The sequence below is a fragment of the Rhincodon typus genome, chromosome 2, assembly GCF_021869965.1.
Source record: "Rhincodon typus isolate 14 chromosome 2, sRhiTyp1.1, whole genome shotgun sequence".
Taxonomy (NCBI): Eukaryota; Metazoa; Chordata; class Chondrichthyes; order Orectolobiformes; family Rhincodontidae; genus Rhincodon; species Rhincodon typus.
This window is the reverse complement of record NC_063333.1, coordinates 118,206,230-118,227,442: the sequence shown is the minus strand read 5'-3', so window position 1 is coordinate 118,227,442 and position 21,213 is coordinate 118,206,230. Positions and strand designations below refer to the sequence as shown.

Below are 21,213 nucleotides of genomic sequence, written 5' to 3'. Positions count from 1 at the left end.
TCCAGGCTTGGGCTGACAAGTAGCAAGTAACATTTGTGCCACACAAATGCCAGGCTATGATCATCACCAATAAGAGACAATCTAACCACTGTCCCTTGGCATTCAACAGTGTTACCATCACTGAATCCCCCACTATCAACATCCTGGGGGTTATCATTGAACAGAAACTGAACTGGCCTCACCATAAACACAGTGGCTGCTACAGCTGGTCAGAAGCTAGGAATACTGCAGCAAGTGACTCTCTTCCTGACTCCTCAAAGCCTGTCCACCATTTACAAGGCACAAGTCAGGAGTGCGATGGAATGGTCCCTGTTTGCCTGGATGAGTGCAGCCACAACAACACTCAAGAAGCTTGACACCATCCAAGACAAAGCGGCCAACATGATTGGCACTACATCAACAAGCACTCACTCCCTCCACCACTGACGCTCAGTAGCTGCAGTGTGTACTATCTACAAGATACACTGCAGAAATTCACCAAAGATCCACAGACAGTACCATCCAAACCCATGACCACTTCCATCTAGAAGGACAAGGGCAGCACAGACATGGGAACACATGCACTTTCAAGCTGCCCTCCAAGCCGCTCACCATCCTGACTTGGAAATATGTTGCCGTTCCTTCACTGTCGCTGGGTCAAAATGCTGGAATTCTCTCCCTAATGGCATTGTGGGTCTACCCACAGCAGATGGACTGCAGCAGTACATGAAGGCAGCTCAGCACCATTTTAAGGATAACTAGGGATGAGCAAGAAATGCTGGCCAGCCAGCAATGCCTACATCCCACCAATGAATTTTAAAAAATTAGTCCAGTGAGATTGCCACTACACTCAACCTCCTTTTCAATCCTGGGGCTGAGATGATTGGCCACCAACAACCATAACAATCTTCTCTTTAAGAGGTATAACTCTAACCATTATGTGTTAAAACTTGTATAACAAGTAACTGTCAATGATTTTTAAGCTGCAGAACCTGAAGTTTGGAGGACGGTGTTACGACAGGATAGGAATGAGAGGCATAGTGACAGACCTTCTGCGCATTTACTGCAAATGAGTGCAATATTTAGATACATCATTGGATCATTAATTCTATGGAGCTGGCAAAATGGTCCATAAAAATGTTTCAACTCATTAAAAATGCTAACCAATTAATGCTACACTTTCCCTGCAAATACTTATTTTTCATGTATTTATGTAATTCACTTTTTAAAGCTGTTATTGCATCCGCTGGTGCCATCTTTTCTTAAAAATGTACAATTTTAAAAAATCTGCACTGCCTTCTGGCTCTTATGCTAATTATCTTAAATTTTTTTCTTGGTTCACAACACTCACACAACAGCCAATGTAACAATTCAAGTGCACTACCTCCATTGTCTCCATTCACTGTGCCAGAAACTGGGGTCAGAACACCTGGTATCTTCAAAGATGCTAACTCCAGTCGTTCGACAGATTTCTCCAAACGCTCCACTAAATCTTGCAACTCCGCCATCACGGATATACTGTAAAGAAGATAATCCAAAGGGAATTAAATGGACATCTTGAAGAGTTAATTATGACAAAAAAATACAGCATAGGTCAGTGTGAGTTATTAGTAAAATGATACCATTTATAAGAGTTCAGACAACATAGAATCATAGAGCTATACAGCACGGAAACAGACCCGTCGATCCAATTTGTCCATACCAACCAGATGGGACTAGATAATCTAGTCCCATTTGCCAGAATTTGTTTCATATCCCTCTAACCCCTTCCTATTCATGTACCCATTCAGATGCCTTTTAAATGTTGTGATTGTACCAGCCCCCACCACTTCCTCTGGCAGCTCACTCCATACACGCACCACCCTCTGCGTGAAAAAGTTGCCTCCTAAGGTCCCTTCTAAATCTTTCCCCACAATACATTATGAATCAAAATTTGTAATTCTTAAGCAATTTATGCTCCAACACATAAACAATCAAGACTTCCTCTTTTTGAGCTTTGAACCATAGATAGGAGAAAAGCAAAAGCCAACATTCTCTGCAGTAATTTTAATGCCAGTGAAAAAAATGCACTCTCGAAAGAAATTTTCCTGGCATCTTCGAATGCTATTGCACATAACTGTAAGTAGTTGAACTGTTATAATCAATGTACATTGCAGTTTTCTAAAGCAGAGAAATTACTCAGCTATTAGTAAACATTAATGAAATTTATCATGATTAAACAACAACAAACTAGCCATCTTTGCTTCCAACTATTCTGGTACACAGAATCATGTTTGTTTTTAAAAAGTTGTAAAGTAAATATTGCAAACAGAAAAAAAAGCAAAACAATAAATTAAAAGATTAAAAATTTTGCTACCAGAATAACTCTCTATCGTACTTGAGATGTTACAACCTTTTCAGCACTCTTAATCAAACTGCATCAGACTCTATCAGCATCAATGTCCTTTCCCCAGATGACATCAAGGTCTGAACTTTCATAAAGACGGAAAGCTTCTCCAGATAACTCAAAATGGTGTCTGATCCCTGATCCTGGGCCACCTGCCACCGAAATGATATCCACCACTTTCACCCGGAGGGGAATGGGGGTGTGTTATACTTTGCACATCTGTGATTCACAAAAGCAACTGCAGATCTTAAAGTACCAGCTGCCTTCGAACAGCTGTCCAATTTCTCTAGTGGGATGATCAAATTAGGACTTGTGGACTTTATACTTTGAGGAAAAGGTCTAAAGTTTTTGGAGCTTTCTGGAGAAGCAAGGTATCCTTTTGGAAATATCTAGGAACATCTTTAGGAGACATAATGTGTCCTATGGGAGTGGTCAAATGTGCTTAGGTTTATTATAAGTAGACATGAATGTGTCAAAAATGCATAAACCCATTGGAATGGCCTAACTGTCAAGGATACTGTCCAGCTGTCAAGGTTTTTAACTCTTGAAAGAAGAAGCTGTTTTCTGTGTTTTTTTTTAATCATGGCTTACTATTTTACTGTCTGTTGCTATAAGCTTGTGAGTTGTCATTATAGTGGTTGTGGCATATGGCTGATTTCACAACCTATTGTAGTGTGGTCCCTGTTAGTTCAGTTTGATTGACAGCACAAAATGCTTTTAAAGTCTTTGAAGTAGGGCTATAAATAAGAAATGCTTGTTTTTAAAAGGGGTTAAATAGCTGAAGGAAATTAAATGTATTGATTTTTTTTTAAAAAAATCAATTAGATGCTTCTTAAAGCAGCAAATTAATAATTAAATATCTTAAGTGCCCATCTCATTTCATCTCAACATGAGACTTGAGAGCTTCCCATGGTGGATGATTGGGAGTTGGCATAGAAGGTGTAAGGGCAAAGGGCTGAGAGTTTTGGGCTTGGGTTAGCACCAAGTTGGTCTAAGGCTGTAAAGGGAAAGGGAGAGTGGATAGAGGGGACAAAAAATGAGGTTGCTGGAAAAGCTCAGCATGTCTGGCAGCATCTGTGAAGAAAAGTCAGAGTTAACGTTTCGGGTCCATTGACCCTTCCCCAGAACAGTTCTGAGGAATGGTCACCTGATCCGAAATATTACTCTGATTTTTCTTCACAGATGCTGCCAGACCTGCTGAGCTTTTCCAGCAACTTCTGTTTTTGTTCCTGATTTACAGCATCTGCAGTTCTTTCAGTTTTTATTTAGTGAATAGAGGGGCATAGGTTGGCACAGAGGGCACAAGGGGCCAGTGGTGTTGATACAAATGCACAAGTTAGCTTGAGGAGTTTGAGGGGCTGTCAGGGGTAGGCGAAGTCTTGAAGTAGCATGGGCTGGCATAGATGGGAAATGTGTTGGGAGGTGGAGTGCAAAGAGTAGAGGACTTTTTACTTTGTTTTTCAGCAGCAATGTAGTCTTGGATCACCGAGCGGGACTTTCCCACAGCCTGCCTCCACACTGGACAGCTCCTTTGGCTACACCTGAACTCTTTCTTGGGGAGGCAGGCTAAGCTCCAGTTAACATCAGTCTCTCGGAATGAAAATCCAAATATCTGGATCATTTTCTCCTGAGTCTGACTTGCAGAGCCAGGAATTTTCTCAACTCTGATCTCCTGCTCAGAAGTAAAAAATCAGGTCTAAGCGTTTTTTTGAGTATTAGTGAAGTCATGTTTTCAGAATCTGGCCTCAAGAAAAACTGTCCTTAAACATCCATTAGGTCGCATGAAGATGTATAATGCCCACCTAACCCAAGGGTACCTCCCTCACTAGGCGATAACCATCTGGCTCACTAATATCCTTTAGGGAAGGAAACTGCCATTCTTACCTGGCCTGTCCTACATGTGACTCCAGACTCACAGCAATGTAGTTGACTCTTAACTGCCCTCTGGGCAATAAATGCTGCCTAGCCAGCGACACCCTCATTCCAAGAATGAATAAAGAAAAAAAAAACAAAAACTCCCTAATCACGGCAAATATGCTCCCAATATCTATGCTTGTGAATCCTTTAACAATTTTCAAATGCAGCTCTCACTCTTGTAAATTCTGGGAAATATAACCTTTGAAGTCAATCTCTCCTCTGAGAAAAATGCTCTCTTCTCTTTTCCTACGCGTCAGTCTGTCTGGTGAACGTCTGACTCACTTGTCTAAAGCAAGTACATTTCAGAAAAGTGATTGCTATGATCCCAATAGTCACCATTATTGTTTAAGGTGAGATTTGAAATTGCACTACATGATTCTGCAGTTTAAAACAAACGAATGTTACAGTACAACGAACTCAAACACAAACACAACTAAATAAACTGTCTTAGGTGAAAATTTTACGTCAAATAGCTTAATAAAACATACATTTTAGACAAAAATACACAACTGAACAGCCCCTTTTTTCCTTGTAACCTTGCCTGGAGAAAATCTTGAGTTTTTTTAGGCTATTCACAGTTCCTTCGCTTTCTGGGATCAAACCGAAGTATCAAAGCTCACAAGAATATATTTCATTTTCACTGCAGTATTCCAGCCAAACTGCACAACATGAAACTTATGGGCATCCTTCTTCAATCCTCCAAAATTTCTGAAGCACTTGTGGACCTTTCAATTCAAACTCAGGGTTCGCTGCATTCATGTTTAGTTCCTCCATCTCAGAAATACCCCTGATTTCTGATAGCCCATTTGACTCTGGTCTAAAGGTATGTTTCAAGTCATAGACTCTTCCTCTGCCTTCTGACACCGAATCTTAGTACTTCCAGCTCCAATCCCTAAAGACCTTCTAAAAAAATACAAAAACAGCTTCCTAGAATTCCAATCAAGGCTCCAACCTGAATTACACACCAATACGGTAACAGAAACTGAAAGAACTGCGGATGCTGTAACTCAGGAACAAAAACAAAGTTGCTGGAAAAGCTCAGCAGGTCTGGCAGCATCTGTGAAGGAGAAAACAGAGTTAATGTTTCAGGTCCGAAACGTTAATTCCTGTCCTTTAAATATTAAGAGGAACCTGCCTGCAACTTTTACAAAAGTTGCACAACGATCACTACCACAGCTGTGCGCCTGTCAGTTCATTTTTGGATTGACAGCTCTTAAATGCTTACAAAATCTTTGAAGTGGGTCTATGAGGATGAGCACTTATCTGCTTTAGGATTAATGTAAGTAAAATATTGTACACAGACTTTTGTCATTGAGAGTGGTTATGTCTTGAAAAAAAAATCCATAGACGCTTAAGAATGTTATTTAATCTCCGCATGCATCCCAAGGCGTGCCCATGCTGAATTTTGGGTGAAGTCGGCACGAAGGGTGTAAGTGTGGTAGATGGCAGCAATGAGATGATTTATAGGCTATAAAAAAAAAGATTGCTGGAAGGTATTGGTTAGCATGGAGGTTTAATAGGCCATGGAGGGGTGGATAGAGGGACAGAGTTTGGAATCAGCAGGCAAAGTAGTGGAATGGGAAGGCAAGGGGCATGAGGGTTGAAAGACTATTCATTTTATTCCTTTTTTCATTGCTGCCAGGAGCTGGAACACTCAGGCTGGCCTCTTAGCCATCTCATCTCTGCATCTGGCAACCACTGAAATCTTTCCACAGCAGCAGCCACAACTCCCATAAAAGCCAATCCCCAGAACAAAAAATTTCCTGAACACTTTATTCCCCAGTGGGGCTTGCAGAGCTGGGAATTGTCCAAATCTGCCCTTGAACTGTCTGAAAACTCAGGCCATACTATCTGCAATTTCCCTGTTAATATTTCCCAATTTCAGGACTTTAAATAAAAAAGACTGTTTTACCATTTTTCCAGCAAAGTGAAGAAGTTCACAATTCCCAATACAGTGTGCCATCTGCAATGCTCTTGGCCAGTCAAAACAGATTATTCTCTTTGTATTATCCACATTGTTTATATTCTTACCTGTGTACCATCACAACTTTGCTTCCTTCATCTTAAAGACATAGATTGTAATTGAGGATCAAGGTAACATTTATCCGTATTCCCTACTCAAGTTTGTGTCATTAAACAATCCTTAATGCTTGGTAATATTTTACACAGAAGTAGACTGGTGGCAATTGGTGAAATAAAATCTTGAGATTTCTTTTGGAAAATCCAAATATACCACATTCACTGGTTCTTCGTTATCTATCCTGGTTGTTACAACCAACAAAAATCTCTAACTGATGATTTGCAAAAGATGATTTCCCTTACATATATCCATATTGATTCTACCAAGTCATAACTTTCTAAGTACCATTAAAACATTCCAATAAATTTGTCTAATATAGATATCAGACTATCTAACTTACATCCCTATTTCCTTTCATCTTTTTTGTTTGGCTGAGTTATTTTTGTTATCTTCCAATGCATGGGAACTATTCCAGAACCTAGGAAATTCTGGTGATCAAAACTAATGTATCCGTTATCACCATCGTTAACTCCTTTAAAACAAAAGAATGCCAGCCACAAAGTCCAGAAGGTTTGATGACTTTTAGTCCAATTAATCTCAATGGTACCTTTTTTTAAAGAAATATTATTTCCTTTAAAATTTTTCATTCTCAGTCACATAATTTCAGAAAATAATCAGAACTTTTACCTTCGGGAACACAACAGTATAGTGTTGCTGAGGTCAAGTTGGTAAAACTAATCAAGAAAGGCCTCTTTTTTTGCATCACAGCCAATAAGCCAGAGAGAATAACTTCTCAGCACAGATAGCCAGCTTGGTACAACATCCCCAACAATGCCCTCAGCAGGACTTGTCTACTCAAGGAGACTCAGCTGAAGGAAATCGTTACATTCTTTTGGCATAACTGTGAAAAAGAGCAGTATGAAGCCAGCTTAAGCTTTGCTATCATGAATCATCTCATTAGTAAGCTGACTTGCCTTCTCGAGGGTGTTAAAAATCATCTGATGGTGCTGAAACTCCCCCTGCATAGAGCAAGCAACATTTCGTATATACTTCCCTACCATGACCAAACCTGATGCTGTCACTAATAAATTTGATGATGAACACTGCTCTTGCGTCAGTGTGAAACAAACTAATCGTTCTTAGTGACTTTAATACAACAGAAATTGGTGCTGATCATCAGGTGTGGGAAGGGAGCGTTGGAATAAATTGGGTCGGCAGTTGTAGCAGCAATGGTTTCCATTTGTTGATGGTGCGTGCTAACTGTGAGTTCTTAATACCAATACATTTTTCCACCCCAGTTGCAATAAGACATTTTAGATGTATTCTCATTCTATGCTTTGCCATCTAATCAACTGTATATTATCAACTGATAATTCATCAGGCAGAGGAGATAGACAGGATATAACAAAAGCCATGTGTGGTGTTGACTGTTAGACTAACCATCATCACAAAGTTAAACATCAAGTTCAATGCCCCTTGATATCCAGGGCATAAAGATGCATCTTAAGGCTCAAAATGAGAGTCAAAGAATCTCTCCCAGAAAAATGCAGGAATTGGGCACAAAGCATGGTAAATAACCTTTAGGAATTGTGTATTATACTGGTCTAGAGGCCCCAACCTCTCATAATCATCAAGATTGGTTAGATTAAAAGAATGAGGTGAATAAGTCAATCAAGAAATTATGTAAGAGAAGCATCACTTCCGTCGGATTTACCTCAATGACCAATCATTACTGTCCAAACGATTATGATGATCTAGTGGTCCCAATTGCAATGGGGGTAATGTCGAGTTGAGGTTAGTACCAGACAAGTGAGACCCTAACAGGAACATAATTGGATAGATGATTTTTTTTTAAATGTTGTAACTGAAGTGATCTTTTACTGAAACATAAACATGGAATGTTGCAGTTTTAAAACAAAAGTTTATTAGCAACAGAAATGAAAATTCACAGAAAAAATTCTATTCCACTATAACAAAGATTCAATGATTGTTAAACACAGAAGAAATAGCCCAAGCACTCTTTATAGACTGAACAGAAACAAACCTTTGTATTGGAATCAGTACATCCTAGAACTTATACTCACTGTTGCAATTCTAAGAACATCCAGTGTTGTTTTTGTAGCAAGACCCAGTCCAGCTGATTTCCAAACAAAAGAGATTTTCATTTTTTAAATACTGAAGGGCTTGAAGTAATTAAAATTTCAACTCATCTACTGAAACCATAGTTAATTCTTTATTAATTATTATGGTTCCAACTTAGCTTCCTTCCAGTGCTATATTATCCCTGATGCAGCTTCAAATCTCTTTTTCTTCTTTTATAAAACTTTGAAAACCTCTTCTTTTCCACTGTCTTCCAACATTCTGGTCAGGGATTAATAGGAACTTCTTACTGTAAGATAATTTGAATACTTTAAACTCATATTCTTAGAAACACTGCTTAAGCTATTGAAAGACATCTCAATACTTTGGAGCTTGATGCATGCTTCTCTCTCGACTGACTTTCCAGTACAAATTAAAACAAAAGTCAGAGTGTGGAAAGGTCTCCCACTAAGCCTTCTCGGTAGTACCCTAGGAACTCCAGGTAACTTCCTCTCACTCGGAATTACAGGTGTTATTATTTTTAATGATATAATTTTTATTGTTAATGCCAAACACACAGACAAACCCATATATTAAACTTAGAATTCTAAGAATCCAAACTTGCAAATAATATTAAAATACACATATACAAATTTTTCAGTTTCATCATACAATGCTCAGCAAAATATCCACAAGAACTGTCCAATGTAAGTGCTAAGGGATGCAAGACACTGAACTGATTCAAAAAACAGATGAACTTCAGACATATGCCAACCATAAAAACTGGAAAAGATTCTACTATGTTCTGACATCTGTTCATCACCCATAGTTTATTAGTTCATTGTCAATCTTCAGTGCTAACAGACCAATACTGCTCACGGGAAAAGCCCAATTCTAAAGATGTGGTGAGGGTACTTTACAACCACATCCTTAATCAGCCACATCCATCAATGAAGTAGAAAACAACAGCTTGCAATTCACGCGTGAAGATCCTTCAATGTAGTTAAAAACAACAAATGCAAACAAACTGCTGTTTAGCAACAAAATTCTGGGAGCTAATGTCATCAAGCTAAGGTTTACAAGGCTGGAAGTCAATGCCTGGTCAAGAAACTCATTTATGTAGTAGCAAAGAACCATCCTGCAAAATTCACAGATTCGTACAGCGCAGAAAAAGCCCTTCAGCCTATCAAGTTTGAACCAACACAATTACCACAAAAGGCGCATAATCCCAACTTCATGGACTTGTCCCATATGCTTCAATGTTATGATATTTAAAGCACTCATCCATTTTTTTTTTAAAAGTTGCAAGGTTTCTGGCCTTCACTACCTTTTCAGGCAGTGCATTTCAGATTCCCACCACCCACTGAATGAAAACGTTTTTTTCCTAAATCCCTTCTGAATCTCCTGCCCCTTACCCTAAAACTGTGCCCTCTCGTGATTGACCCCTCAATCAAGGGAAACAGCTACTCTTTATTCATCTTGTCAATACCCCTCAATCTTATACACCACAATCATGTACCCCCTCAGTCTTCTCTGCTCTAAAGAAACCAATCCAAGCTTAACTAGTCTCTCCTTATAGCTCAATTTTTCCATACCAGGCAACATCCTGGTGAACCCCCTCTGTACCATCTCCAGTGCTATCACATCCTCCCTGTATTGAGGCGACCCGAACTACACATAGTACTGTGACCTGATCAATGCTCTGTCCAACTCCAACATTACCTCCTTGCTCTGCCAACTTCAGGGATCTTTGAATAACTACCACAAGATCCCACTGTTCCTCTAAACTGTCCAGTGTCCTGCCATTCATTAAATATTTCCTCATCTTGTTTCTTCTTCCAAAGTGCTTCACCTCGCACTCATCAGGGTTAAATAACATCCGCCACTGGTCGGCCCATCTGACCAACCCATCTATAACTTCCTGTGATGTCATCTTCGCTATTAACCATGCTACCAATCTTGATGTCATCTGCAAATCTGCTTAATATTCCCCTGACATTTTCATCTGTATTATTTATGTATGTAACAAACAATAAAGTTTCCAGAAGTTCTGAGGAAGGGTCACCAGACCCGAAATGTTAACTCTGTTTTCTCCTTCACAGATGCTGCCAGACCTGCTGAGCTTCCCAGCAACTTTGTTTTTGAACAAAGTTTCCAGTATTGATCCTTGTGGTACGCTGCTGGACACTGGCCTCCCAGTCACTCAAACAGCCTTCTACCATACCATTTGTGTCCTACTACTAAGCCAGTTTCTGATCCATCTCACCAAGTTTCACTTAATTCCACGCGCTTTAACCTTTTCAATCAGTCTGCCATATAGAACCTTGTCAAAAGCTTTATGAAAATCCATATAAACTACGTCAACTAAACTTCCCTCATCCATGCACTTAATCACATTTTCAAAAAATGGCATCCCTCTGACAAAGCCTTGCTGACTATCTTTAATTAACCCATGTCCTTTCAAGTATTAATTCGCTCCTTCAGAATTTTATCCAATGGTTTCCCTACCACTATCAGAAAACTCACTAGTCTGTAATTTCCTGATTCATCTCTACCACTCTTCTTAAAAAGTGGAACTACATTTGCCATCCTCCAGTCCTCTGGCAATTCCCCTGTGGCCAGAGAGGAATTAAAACTTTGTGTCGGAGCCCCTACAATTTCCTGCTTCTCCTACAGCAGCCCAGGATCCAATTCAACCATACAAGTGGATTTGTCTGTTTTTATGCCCAACAGAGGCTCCAATACCTCCCCATTTCCTATGTCAAACCATGCAAGTTCTTCACAGTCCCTTTTCCCCATATTCAGTTCCTATATTCTCCTTTTCCAGCATGAAGACCGAAGAGAAGCAGCTTCACACACAGGATGCCCCCTTGGTCCCTAATGGGCCCTAATCTTTCCAAATAAAAAATACAAAGATGTCTCTGTTGCCCTTGTATGAATGGGAAGGGTATTTGCCAATCTTGCAACAATCAGAAGAATCACACTGCTCCCCAAGCTGGCAAGATCTTGGGCTGAATCTTTTTAACATGGGTACAATGTCTCATCCAGGATCTGCTGCCAAAATAATCAATGCAGTGTCAGGAGAGGTTGAGGGGCTACTAAGATGGTGTTCACAGTTAGACAGCTCCAGAAGAAATACCAAAGAACAAAACATGGGTCTCTTTTATTAATCTGACAGGGGTCTTTGAAACACAGTCAGCTGCGCAGGCCTTCATATAGGAATTGATAGATTTGGTCACTGAGAAATTCACCACAATAGTTGGCAGTTCTGTGATGACATGCTCACATAAGTCCTAGATATTTGGTGAATCTCCAGTCACTTATTTTTAAATATTCATTGATGGTATGAGAGCATCAGCCAGGCCAGCATTTATTGCCCATCCCCCATAGGGCAGTTAAGAGTCTACTAGCTGTTGGTCTGGGTGGTCACATGTAGGTCAGGATTAGTGAACCAGATAGGGTTTTCCCAACAATTGACAATGATTGCATTGTCAGACTCCGAATTCTAGATTTTTATTGAATTCCAATTCCACTATCTGCTGTGATGGGAGTTGAATCTGGGTCTCCAGAACATCACCTGGGTATCTGGATTAATACTCTAGCAATAACACCACTAGGCCATAACCTCCCCAAGGAGTTAAACAGAGCCGTGTGCTGCTGACACCTTACTTAGCATGTCTTTTTTACCCTCTACCATGTTCTCTAATGCTTTCTGTTATAGTGATTATGGCATCAAAATCAGATATTTCATGGATAGGAAGCTGCTCAATCTGAAGTGACTCCAGGTAAAGACCAAGGTCTCCAAAGGTATGCTTCACAATTTCCTGTTTGCCAATGACAGTACACTACCAGCTGGTACAGAACTGGTCGTGCAATGTAGCACGGAGTTGTTCTCCACAGCAAGTGACAACTTCAGCCTCAAAATTAGCAAAAGAAACATGAAAGAAAGTATCAGCCTGCTCCAGAAAAACCCCATCAAGTTCAAGATTTCAGTTCATTATCCAGATCCTGTCAGCAGGGATAAGATTAGTCATCTCAATAGCACACACTCTCAAGCTGTCTATATTGACAAAGAACGCATATTAATATGAAAGTGTTGCCAAAGCAACTGCAGCTTTTTGCAGACTGGGAACATCAGTACGGGAATGAAGATATGCAAGTATGTCCATCAAACTAGAGCAACAATCTTACCTACGCTGCTCCATGAATACAAGACTGACACTGTACCAGGTTCATGCAAAGAAATGCAACCACTTGCACTCAATTTGCCTTTGGAAGCTCCTGAAAATCAGAAGGTAGGATAATATACCATACATTTAGGTGCTCACCCAAGCTGGCACAGCAGACATGAATATTATAATGATAGAGTCACAGCTCAGTTGGTTTGGTCATGTAGCCAGAATGTGTGAGAATAAATTACCAAAGGGTGCTGTCATGACTTGATTATCAGTTGTGCTCGCAGAGCAATTCATGTGAATGTGCGAAAAGCTACATTTATTCACGCAAGTGGCCCTTTTCTTTGTAGGCAAATAGAATATGTCCAATAAGGGACTATGGAGACAGCCAATCCCTTCTACATCCACATAGCAATCAGCACCCTCTTCACATGCTGTGTCAGTTGTTCCTCCTTTCTAGAGTTGGCTATTTTGTGCTTTACTCCTAATGAACGTACAGCAAAAAGTTTTCGACTTTATGTCTCTTTGTAGCAATGTTTATTTAGGACAATATCTAAATAATAACACACACTTTGCTCTGAGAAAAACAGTAATCAGTTATTCTCTAGTTAAAAAGAAAATACAAGTTCCCCACCTTTGGTTGGAGGAGCAGATATTCAAACATTACATGACAAAAGACAATTCAGAGTTCCACCCCAGTGACAACCCCAGAACCACAACCAACCACTCCCACCATACCTCTATTTTCAGGGGCTCAAAGGGGAACAGATTTGTATAAATAATTCTGGTTGTTAATGCTCAGAATAATCTAGGCACCCTATTGATACATATAGTACTTTGAGGAACTAAGTAATCAGATGGCCAAGTGAGTATACGTGGGTTTAATTTTGACTGGCAGTGCGTGGCTTCCCTAACAGCATTAACCTACTTACATTTACATGCATTAAAGGCAAGTTCATTCATTCTTTATTACAGAGTTAAAATAGATGATAGTTATCTGCAACACAAAATACCAAAGGAAATAAAGGCAAAGATATCACTATTCTTAAGAATGTTAATGAGTTTAATTTATTGTTAATGTGTGTTAAGCCAGGAGCTAAGTGCAATCCTAACTGTGATTTGCCTCCCCCTTCAAAGCATTTACAAAACATGAACTGGACAGTTTTGAATACACACATTACAATGGGATAAAGTACTGCAAGTTATAAATATTTTCCAGGCTCCTAAGCTCTGAAGGATAGACAGACAGACAGGCAACATATAATCATCCAAACTGGCTCTTCTGTTTCTAAAATCATTTTCCTCACAATTACCAATACTGATGTCACCCAAATATTTGGATACTGATAAAAAGACAAGGTCCCATAAAAATGAATCACCATCAGCTTTGCCTTGGTGCCCCTCAGAATTACAGAATCTCCAAATGGTCACAGCACAGGTGGAAGCCATTCAGCCCATCATATCTATGCTGGCTTTTTGAAGATCCAATTCACTTAGTGCCACTCCCCCTCACATCTGGATTTTATGAAAATTCTGCCTAATCTGGAATTCTACTTAAATTTGTTTTAATCAGAAGGGTTATTTAAGTAGATGCTCCTCCAATAAAAATCCAGCTGCTTTTCAACATTCAATTCCATAACTGCATCTAATGTATCTAACTGGCCCCATTAGATTAAGCTAAAAGCTAAATAATGTGAATGTTGGAAACCTGTATCAAAAACAGGAAGCGCTAAAAATGTGCAGCAGGTCTAGCATATTCTGTGGAGAGAGAAACAGTTAACATTGCAAAACATGTATGACTTCTTCAGAACTAGTTCTTTTCAGGTACTGAATTGCGTGCAGTATTACAAGTCATGTGTTTTGGAATAGAATTTATTTGATTGGAGTGCTGATTCGATAACCTCTAAGAAGACTGCAAAATCTTTAAATGATCTGTTTGAACGCACTTGATTTAGCTACCCTCCATTCCACTAGCCATTTCTTTCAAGATATCTGGCAACCAGGGCAAGAAAGAAAGCATGGACTTGTACTTACTTTATGCCTCATTACATCTATCAATGCCCCCGAGTAAATCTTATTGGAATCTCAAAAAGTAACTCATTAAATGACAGTAAACTCAGCACTCAATTTATACATCATTACACACAGATAAAATATTCAATCAGTGATTGCTGGAAAAGTTCAGGAGGTCTGGCAGCATCTGTGGAGATAAATCAGAGTTAACGTTTCGAGTCCAGTGACCCTTCCACAGAACTGGATTTCTCTCCCCAGCTGCTGCCTGTCCTGCTGAGCTTTTTCACTAATTTCTGTTTTTGTTTCTGATTTCCAGCATCTGCAGTTCTTTCAGTTTTTAGTAAATCAGTGAATTTATTTTGGTAATGTTGGTTGAGGCTGTATTACAGAAAACAACTATTTTGTGATTCCAGCACAGAAAGAGGCCATTCAGCCTGTCAAACCTATTTCTGTTCTTCCAAAAGCAATTTAGGCTAGTTCCAATCCCTCATCTTTCTCCAGAGCCCTGCAATTTCTTTTCCCTTCAGATGGGCATCCAATTCCCTTTTAAAGTTATAAATGAATCTGCCTTCACTAACCTTCCTAGCAGAGTGTTTCAGATTTTAACCGTTTAATATATAAAGCAACTCTTCCTGATGTAGGAAATAGCAAGAACTGCAGATGATGGAGTCAGAGACAACAGTATTGAGCTGGAAGAACACAGCAGGTCAGGCAGCATCAGAGGAGCAGGAAAGTTGACGTTTTGGGTTGGGACCCTTCTTCAGAATTTTGTTGTTCCCAAAACGTCAACTTTCCTGTTCCTCTGATGCTACCTTGACCTGCAGTATTCCTCCTGCTCCACACGGTGTTGTCTCTTTCTGATGTTAACTTCTGATTGCGAAAAGAATCAAATTAAATCTTTATACTTTGGTTTTCCAATGGAAATAGTTTCTCTCTAGCAACTCTGCGCAGACTGCTGATTTTGAAGACCTCAATCAAATCTCCTTTCACCCTTTCTTCTCTAAGGACAGCAACCCAAGTTCTCTGTATTCAAGTAACCGAAGTCGCTGGAGCCATTTTTAAAAATCTTTTTTGCACTCTCTCCAAAACTCTCACATACTTCCTAAAATGTGGTGCCCAGAATTAAACACATGCTCAACCTGACTGTATTATAAATGTTCATTATAAATTTCTTGTCTTTTTTACCATCTGCCTCTATTTATAGAGCCCAGAATCTGTCATCATCACCATCTTAATTTGCCCTAAACCCTTCAAATATTTGAGCACATATACATCCAGATGTATCTGTTCTTGCTCTCCCATTAGAACTGGACCAGTCCAGGACATCAGAACTCTTTATTGTTCTTCAAAATATGTCATGGGATTCTTCACATTCACTTGAATGACCAAAATATGCAGCCAAGATAGCCTGATCCACCAGAAAAATGAAAGATAGTGCTGTAGAAAAAGCAAGCTTGCTGTACAATGTCTTTTTAAAACTAAGATCTTTATTCACCTTCAATCTGAGGCTACAAACAAACCTGAAACAATTAATAGCTCCTCCATACTATGGCATTTATTTGGGCCCTCTTGTGGTGCAGTGGTAGTGTCCCTACCCCCGGATCAGGAGACCCAGGTTCAAGTCCCACCTGCTCGAGAATTGTGTAATAACATCTCTGAACAAGCTGATGAGAAAAACAGGTTCAATCACTGATAAAAGTTCTTGTGGCAATGTCCTTAACTCTGAGCCAGGTGGCCTGGGTTCAAGTCCTATCTAGTCCAGAGATGTGTAGTAACATCTCAACAGGTTGATTAGAAAATATCTGGGGTCACCTCAGTCAGTGACACAAACAAATGAAAGACAAACTCCTATCAATCGATGTAAATGGAAGCCTTTGTTCACACATACTAGCAGTGTAAGGAAGAAATCACAGTCTTTGTCACAGTGACTATCATAGGATCAAGGTGAAAAACTGACCAACAAGTGACAATATTGAAAACAAAATATTTTAATACCGCATACAATGAAACCATAAATTAAATATTCAGAGCCAACAATGATCTTTTGCATACGAGTTTTTGTGCCATCGAGAGGGTCTAATACTTATGCTGGATTGAGCAAAGAGATTGCTAGAATGTACAGTTCTTTCAATAAAGAAAAACAGAAAGAAAGCCACTTTTCCAAGAACTGGACACCAACAATTCAATGGGAAAAGTAAACCATAACAGGCAGCAGTGCACCGACAGTGGCTTCAATGGACTTATAAGTAATGAAGAACAAAAACGTAAATATCACATTTTGCATTAAGAAATAAGATGGCACTATAAGCTGCAGGAAGAGATGACATTGATGAACTTATGAGAGATCATAAACACCAGGCTATTTAAATTGGCAAGTAAATCAGAAATGGAACTCTCTGAAAAGCCTTGAAATATATTCGATTAAAGGTCTTACATATTTTATACATAATTTTAGTTGGTATTAATGGTGTTTATTTTTCAACCCTGCTCTCTTTACTTCCAATGTTGGAACTGGAGGTTGGACTAAAAAGTGAACTTAATGAGTTACATCTAGAGATTAAAAAAGGTACAAATGAGGATTTCAACAAATGAACTCAGACAGGGATGAAGTGCACAATGTTCAGAGTTGGAAACAATGTAATAATGACAGCATATTTAAGTCTACAAAAAATATTATGTTTGAAAGATTATGGGTATCTAAATGTTTTTCTTAAGTGGTCAATGAAATAACCGTAGAACATATTTTGGAACCACATTACAAGAGACCACATTTTTTTTGGACACCGGACTGAAAAAATGAAAAAAGGACTCTGCTTTTAAAAATGGAAGAATGTGTAAGAAGATGTTTGCAGCTTGGAAACAAAAGTGAAAACTAAATGATGCATATGAAACAATGTTACTTTTTGAGAACATGGAGGCCGAACAACATGGCACCATTTGTTGTTGGCTCAGGAGAGTTCAGCATAGCAACAAATCCATGCTAATATACTACCTCCAATACAATGGGATGTTATTAAGTAGCCTAATCTGTTGTACCTTATCAAATGCCTCCTGAAAATCCAAATATATTACATCCACTGTTTCCGCTTTATATATCTTGTTCGTTATCGCCTCAAAGAATTCTAGTAAATTTGTCAGGCATGACTTTCCCATCATAAAGCCATGCTCAAATGATTTCCAGCGCAGCACCCCGTAAGTCATGACGTGTCTTGCGATAACTGCTTATTTACTGACGAGCCCTGCCTATGGTCACAGCTGTTAGGTTACAAATCAGGCTTTGGATATTGCTTGCAGTAGTTGATGACCATCCTGCCAAAGTTAAGGATCTCCAACACATGCAAACACAGAAGTAGCCGGAAAAGCTCTGCAGGTCTGGCGGCATCTGTGAAGAAAAAATCAGGATTAATGTTTCAAGTCCAGTGACCCTTCCTCAGAACTGTTCTGCCAAACCTGCTGAGCTTTTCCAGCTACTTCTCTTTTAGTTCCTGATTTACAGCATCGGCAGTTCTTTCGGTTTTTTTTAGTAAGGATCTGCCAGTTCACCTCACTTGCTTCTGAAAAACCCCTTGTTATGAATTTTGATTATGTGAATATAGAGAAAGCTAGCGCACTCCCAGCTTGTTCATAAAAGGCAGCTTTCTTGATGTTGCGGCTGTGTGGCTGGAAGCACAGCTCGTGGTTAAATTTGATATCAAGGTTGTGAATAGATTGTATTAGTCTCGGACAGTTGTCAGGGAGATAAACTGAGTCAGTAGCTAGGAATGGAAATGGAAAATGTTGGCTTCAGTCTTCCCAATAATTAAGTGAAGAAAATTTATGCTCCATTGGATAAGCATTCTGATAATTTAGCAGCAATGAAGGTGCTGAAAGAGGGAATTGAGAGGTGAAGCTGGGTGCTATCAGCATTTACATGAAACACATGAAAATGCTGTATAGACAGATAATGTTGCCAGAGCAGCACATAGATGAGAAATAGTAGGGTGCCAAGATCTATGGAGGATACTGGAGGTAACTGTGCAAGAGTGGGAAAAGAAGCCATTTCAAGTGATGCACTGGCTACAACTTAAATCAGAAGGAAACCAAGTGCGAGCGGTACCACCCATGTGGTGATTGAAGAGGCTCAAGAAATTAATGTGAGCAACCATGTCAAACACTGCAAACAGATCGAGAAGCTTGGGGAAGAATAGTTCATTTATATCAATGTCACATAGGGCATAATTTGTGACTTTGATAAGAGCTGTGTCATACCGTGGCAGTGATAGAAACCTGACTGGAGAGATTCAAACACAGTTTCGGAAAAGATGGGCATAATTCAGCAGGCAACATCACATTCAAGACCTCTGGAAAAGAAAGGGAGATTGAAGACAGGATGGTGAGATAAAGGACAATGGGATTACATGTTGTTTTCTTAATGGAATAGGATTATGATGGAAGATTTACAGGCAAACAGCAAAGCACCTGAAGAGATAGAACAGTTAATAATATCAGCTAACATGTGGAGCAGTATAGCAATATGGGTGGTAAGCAGTTCAGTGGAAATCTATGCATTTAAATGCTTCAGGCTCACATGTATAAAGGTCAATTCCTTTGGACCTCATTCAGAAAATCACTCAAAATTATATTTCAAGAGATTTTAAATATTCATATTTCCAATCAGATTTGAAAACTTCAAGAGGAAAATGCAGCATTTGCATAGAAAGAAAAAGTCCATTTATACTGCATTTTACTGCCAAAAAGTTCTTTCAAAGTGTTGTCACTGCTGTAACATTGATAAAGCAGTAGCTAATACTCCCTACTGACAGCAGTGTGATATTGACCAATCTATTTTTCTAACATTGATTAAGGGATAAATGTCGACTAGAACACCAGGGATAAAGCTCCTGCTCTTCTACAAAATAGTGTCATGAATTCTTTTACATTCACCCAAACAAACAGATGGGACATCATTGTATTATCTCGCATCAATGTAGTGCTCAGACCTTAGAATGAGAAGTGAGAAGAGACAGGAAAGAGGGAGGTTTAATCTCAGTACGGTAGTTTAGTTGACTTTTGCATATTTCCACCATTTTCTCTTTCATTCCAGATTTTGGAGAAAACAAGCAGGATTGAAGAATTTCTGGAGTTTGCCTGATCTCACACGGTGGGCGGGCTGGAGAGATAAGAGAGAGAGATAGCGAGATAGACAGAGATAGAGAGAAAGAGATAGAGAGATAGAGAGGGAGAGAGAGAGACAGATAGAGAGAGAGAGAGAGAGAGAGAGAGAGAGAGATAGAGAGACATAGAGAAGCAATCCGATTGAAAAATAAAATATCTGGTCACAAGCCCGAGAAACTCTTCTTGTCTACTGGGCACGTTACAATACACATGACATAACAGATGAGATGGAACAAACCAATGTCAACATTTAAATGGACACATTTATAATAGAAAATATATTGCTCATCAGAAACTAGTTTAGTAGTGTTTGTTTAAATACTGACATTAAAAAACTAAGGCTAGATTAAACAGCACACCTTCTCAACGTCCAATGGTTATCACGTTGCCCCAATTATATTTTATACATGCATGCATGTACACATACAAGACCTCAGAATTGGTGATCTTTTCCTACCAAGAGAACCGAGAATATGTGTGAGAAAGCGAAGGCAAAACCGTTCAGCTTTTTCTCCTGCCTAATTTTATGCTATCCAGGTATTGCCAGCATAGAGAAGCGTGTTAAGGATGCATGCTTGCTAAACTCACAGTTTGATGTTTTGTCATTTGTTGCTGTTCTATGTTCTTACTTGGCTTTAACTTAACAGCTGTAACTTTTGCAATGTGGGTGGTTTTTAGCATCAAGTATCAGACTGATGGTGGTTGTGGAGTTATCAACAACATTCAACATCTGCCAGTGCTGATAGATGGCTGTATGGCAACATCCTAGACCATGACACTCATCTTCCTGATGCTGATATTCAAACCAAACACGTTACAGGCATGCAAGTATCCATCTATTTGTTGCTGCATTCAAGTGCATCCAGTCAAGATCTGCAGTCTGATAAAGGCAACATTGGCTAATACTTTTCCCATGACGCTCAACAAGGAGATGGCTCAACAGTTGCTGCAATCACTGCAGTCACCCTTTATCTTATACAGGGTCATAAACTTTGAATTACTCATATCATGGGGCACTGCTTTCCCATTCCAGCAGAAACACAGAATTTTACACAGATGCTGCAACAATGCCAATTTCCCCTGCAATTTGCCTGTTTGGCATATTTTTGCTATGTGCCCTTAGTACTCATGCAAATGACCTACACAAAGAAAACATCTGGTGATAACATTAGTGCCAAAAATATGAGCACTATGCAACTGAAATTTGTGGCCAATTGCTTGGAATCTTGAGACCACTCATTATTCATATATTTTGCGCTTAAACATACTGTCATACAGCATGGAAACAGTCCCTTCGGTCCAACTTGTCCATGCTGATCAAATGTCCCAAACTAAACTAGTCCTACTTGCCTGCATTTGGCCCATATCCCTCTAAACTGTTCTTATTCATGTACTTGTCCAAATGTTTAAATGTTGTAGCTGTAACTGCATCTACCACTTCATCTGGCAGTTCATTCCACATACGAACCACCCTGTGTGAAAAAGTTGCC

The 21,213-nt window shown here is 39.4% G+C and overlaps 1 protein-coding gene across 2 annotated transcripts in view; it reads right to left on the bottom strand.

Annotated features, from left to right (window-relative positions):
* Positions 1-21,213, bottom strand: part of cap2 (cyclase associated actin cytoskeleton regulatory protein 2) — a 207,300-nt gene that overhangs the window by 171,617 nt on the left and 14,470 nt on the right. For both annotated transcript variants that reach the window (XM_048611444.1, XM_048611449.1), the window contains exon 2: positions 1,364-1,497. In XM_048611444.1, coding sequence (XP_048467401.1) covers positions 1,364-1,487 — 124 coding nt within the window. In that variant the 5' untranslated portion in view covers positions 1,488-1,497. The remainder of the gene's footprint in view (positions 1-1,363; positions 1,498-21,213) is intronic.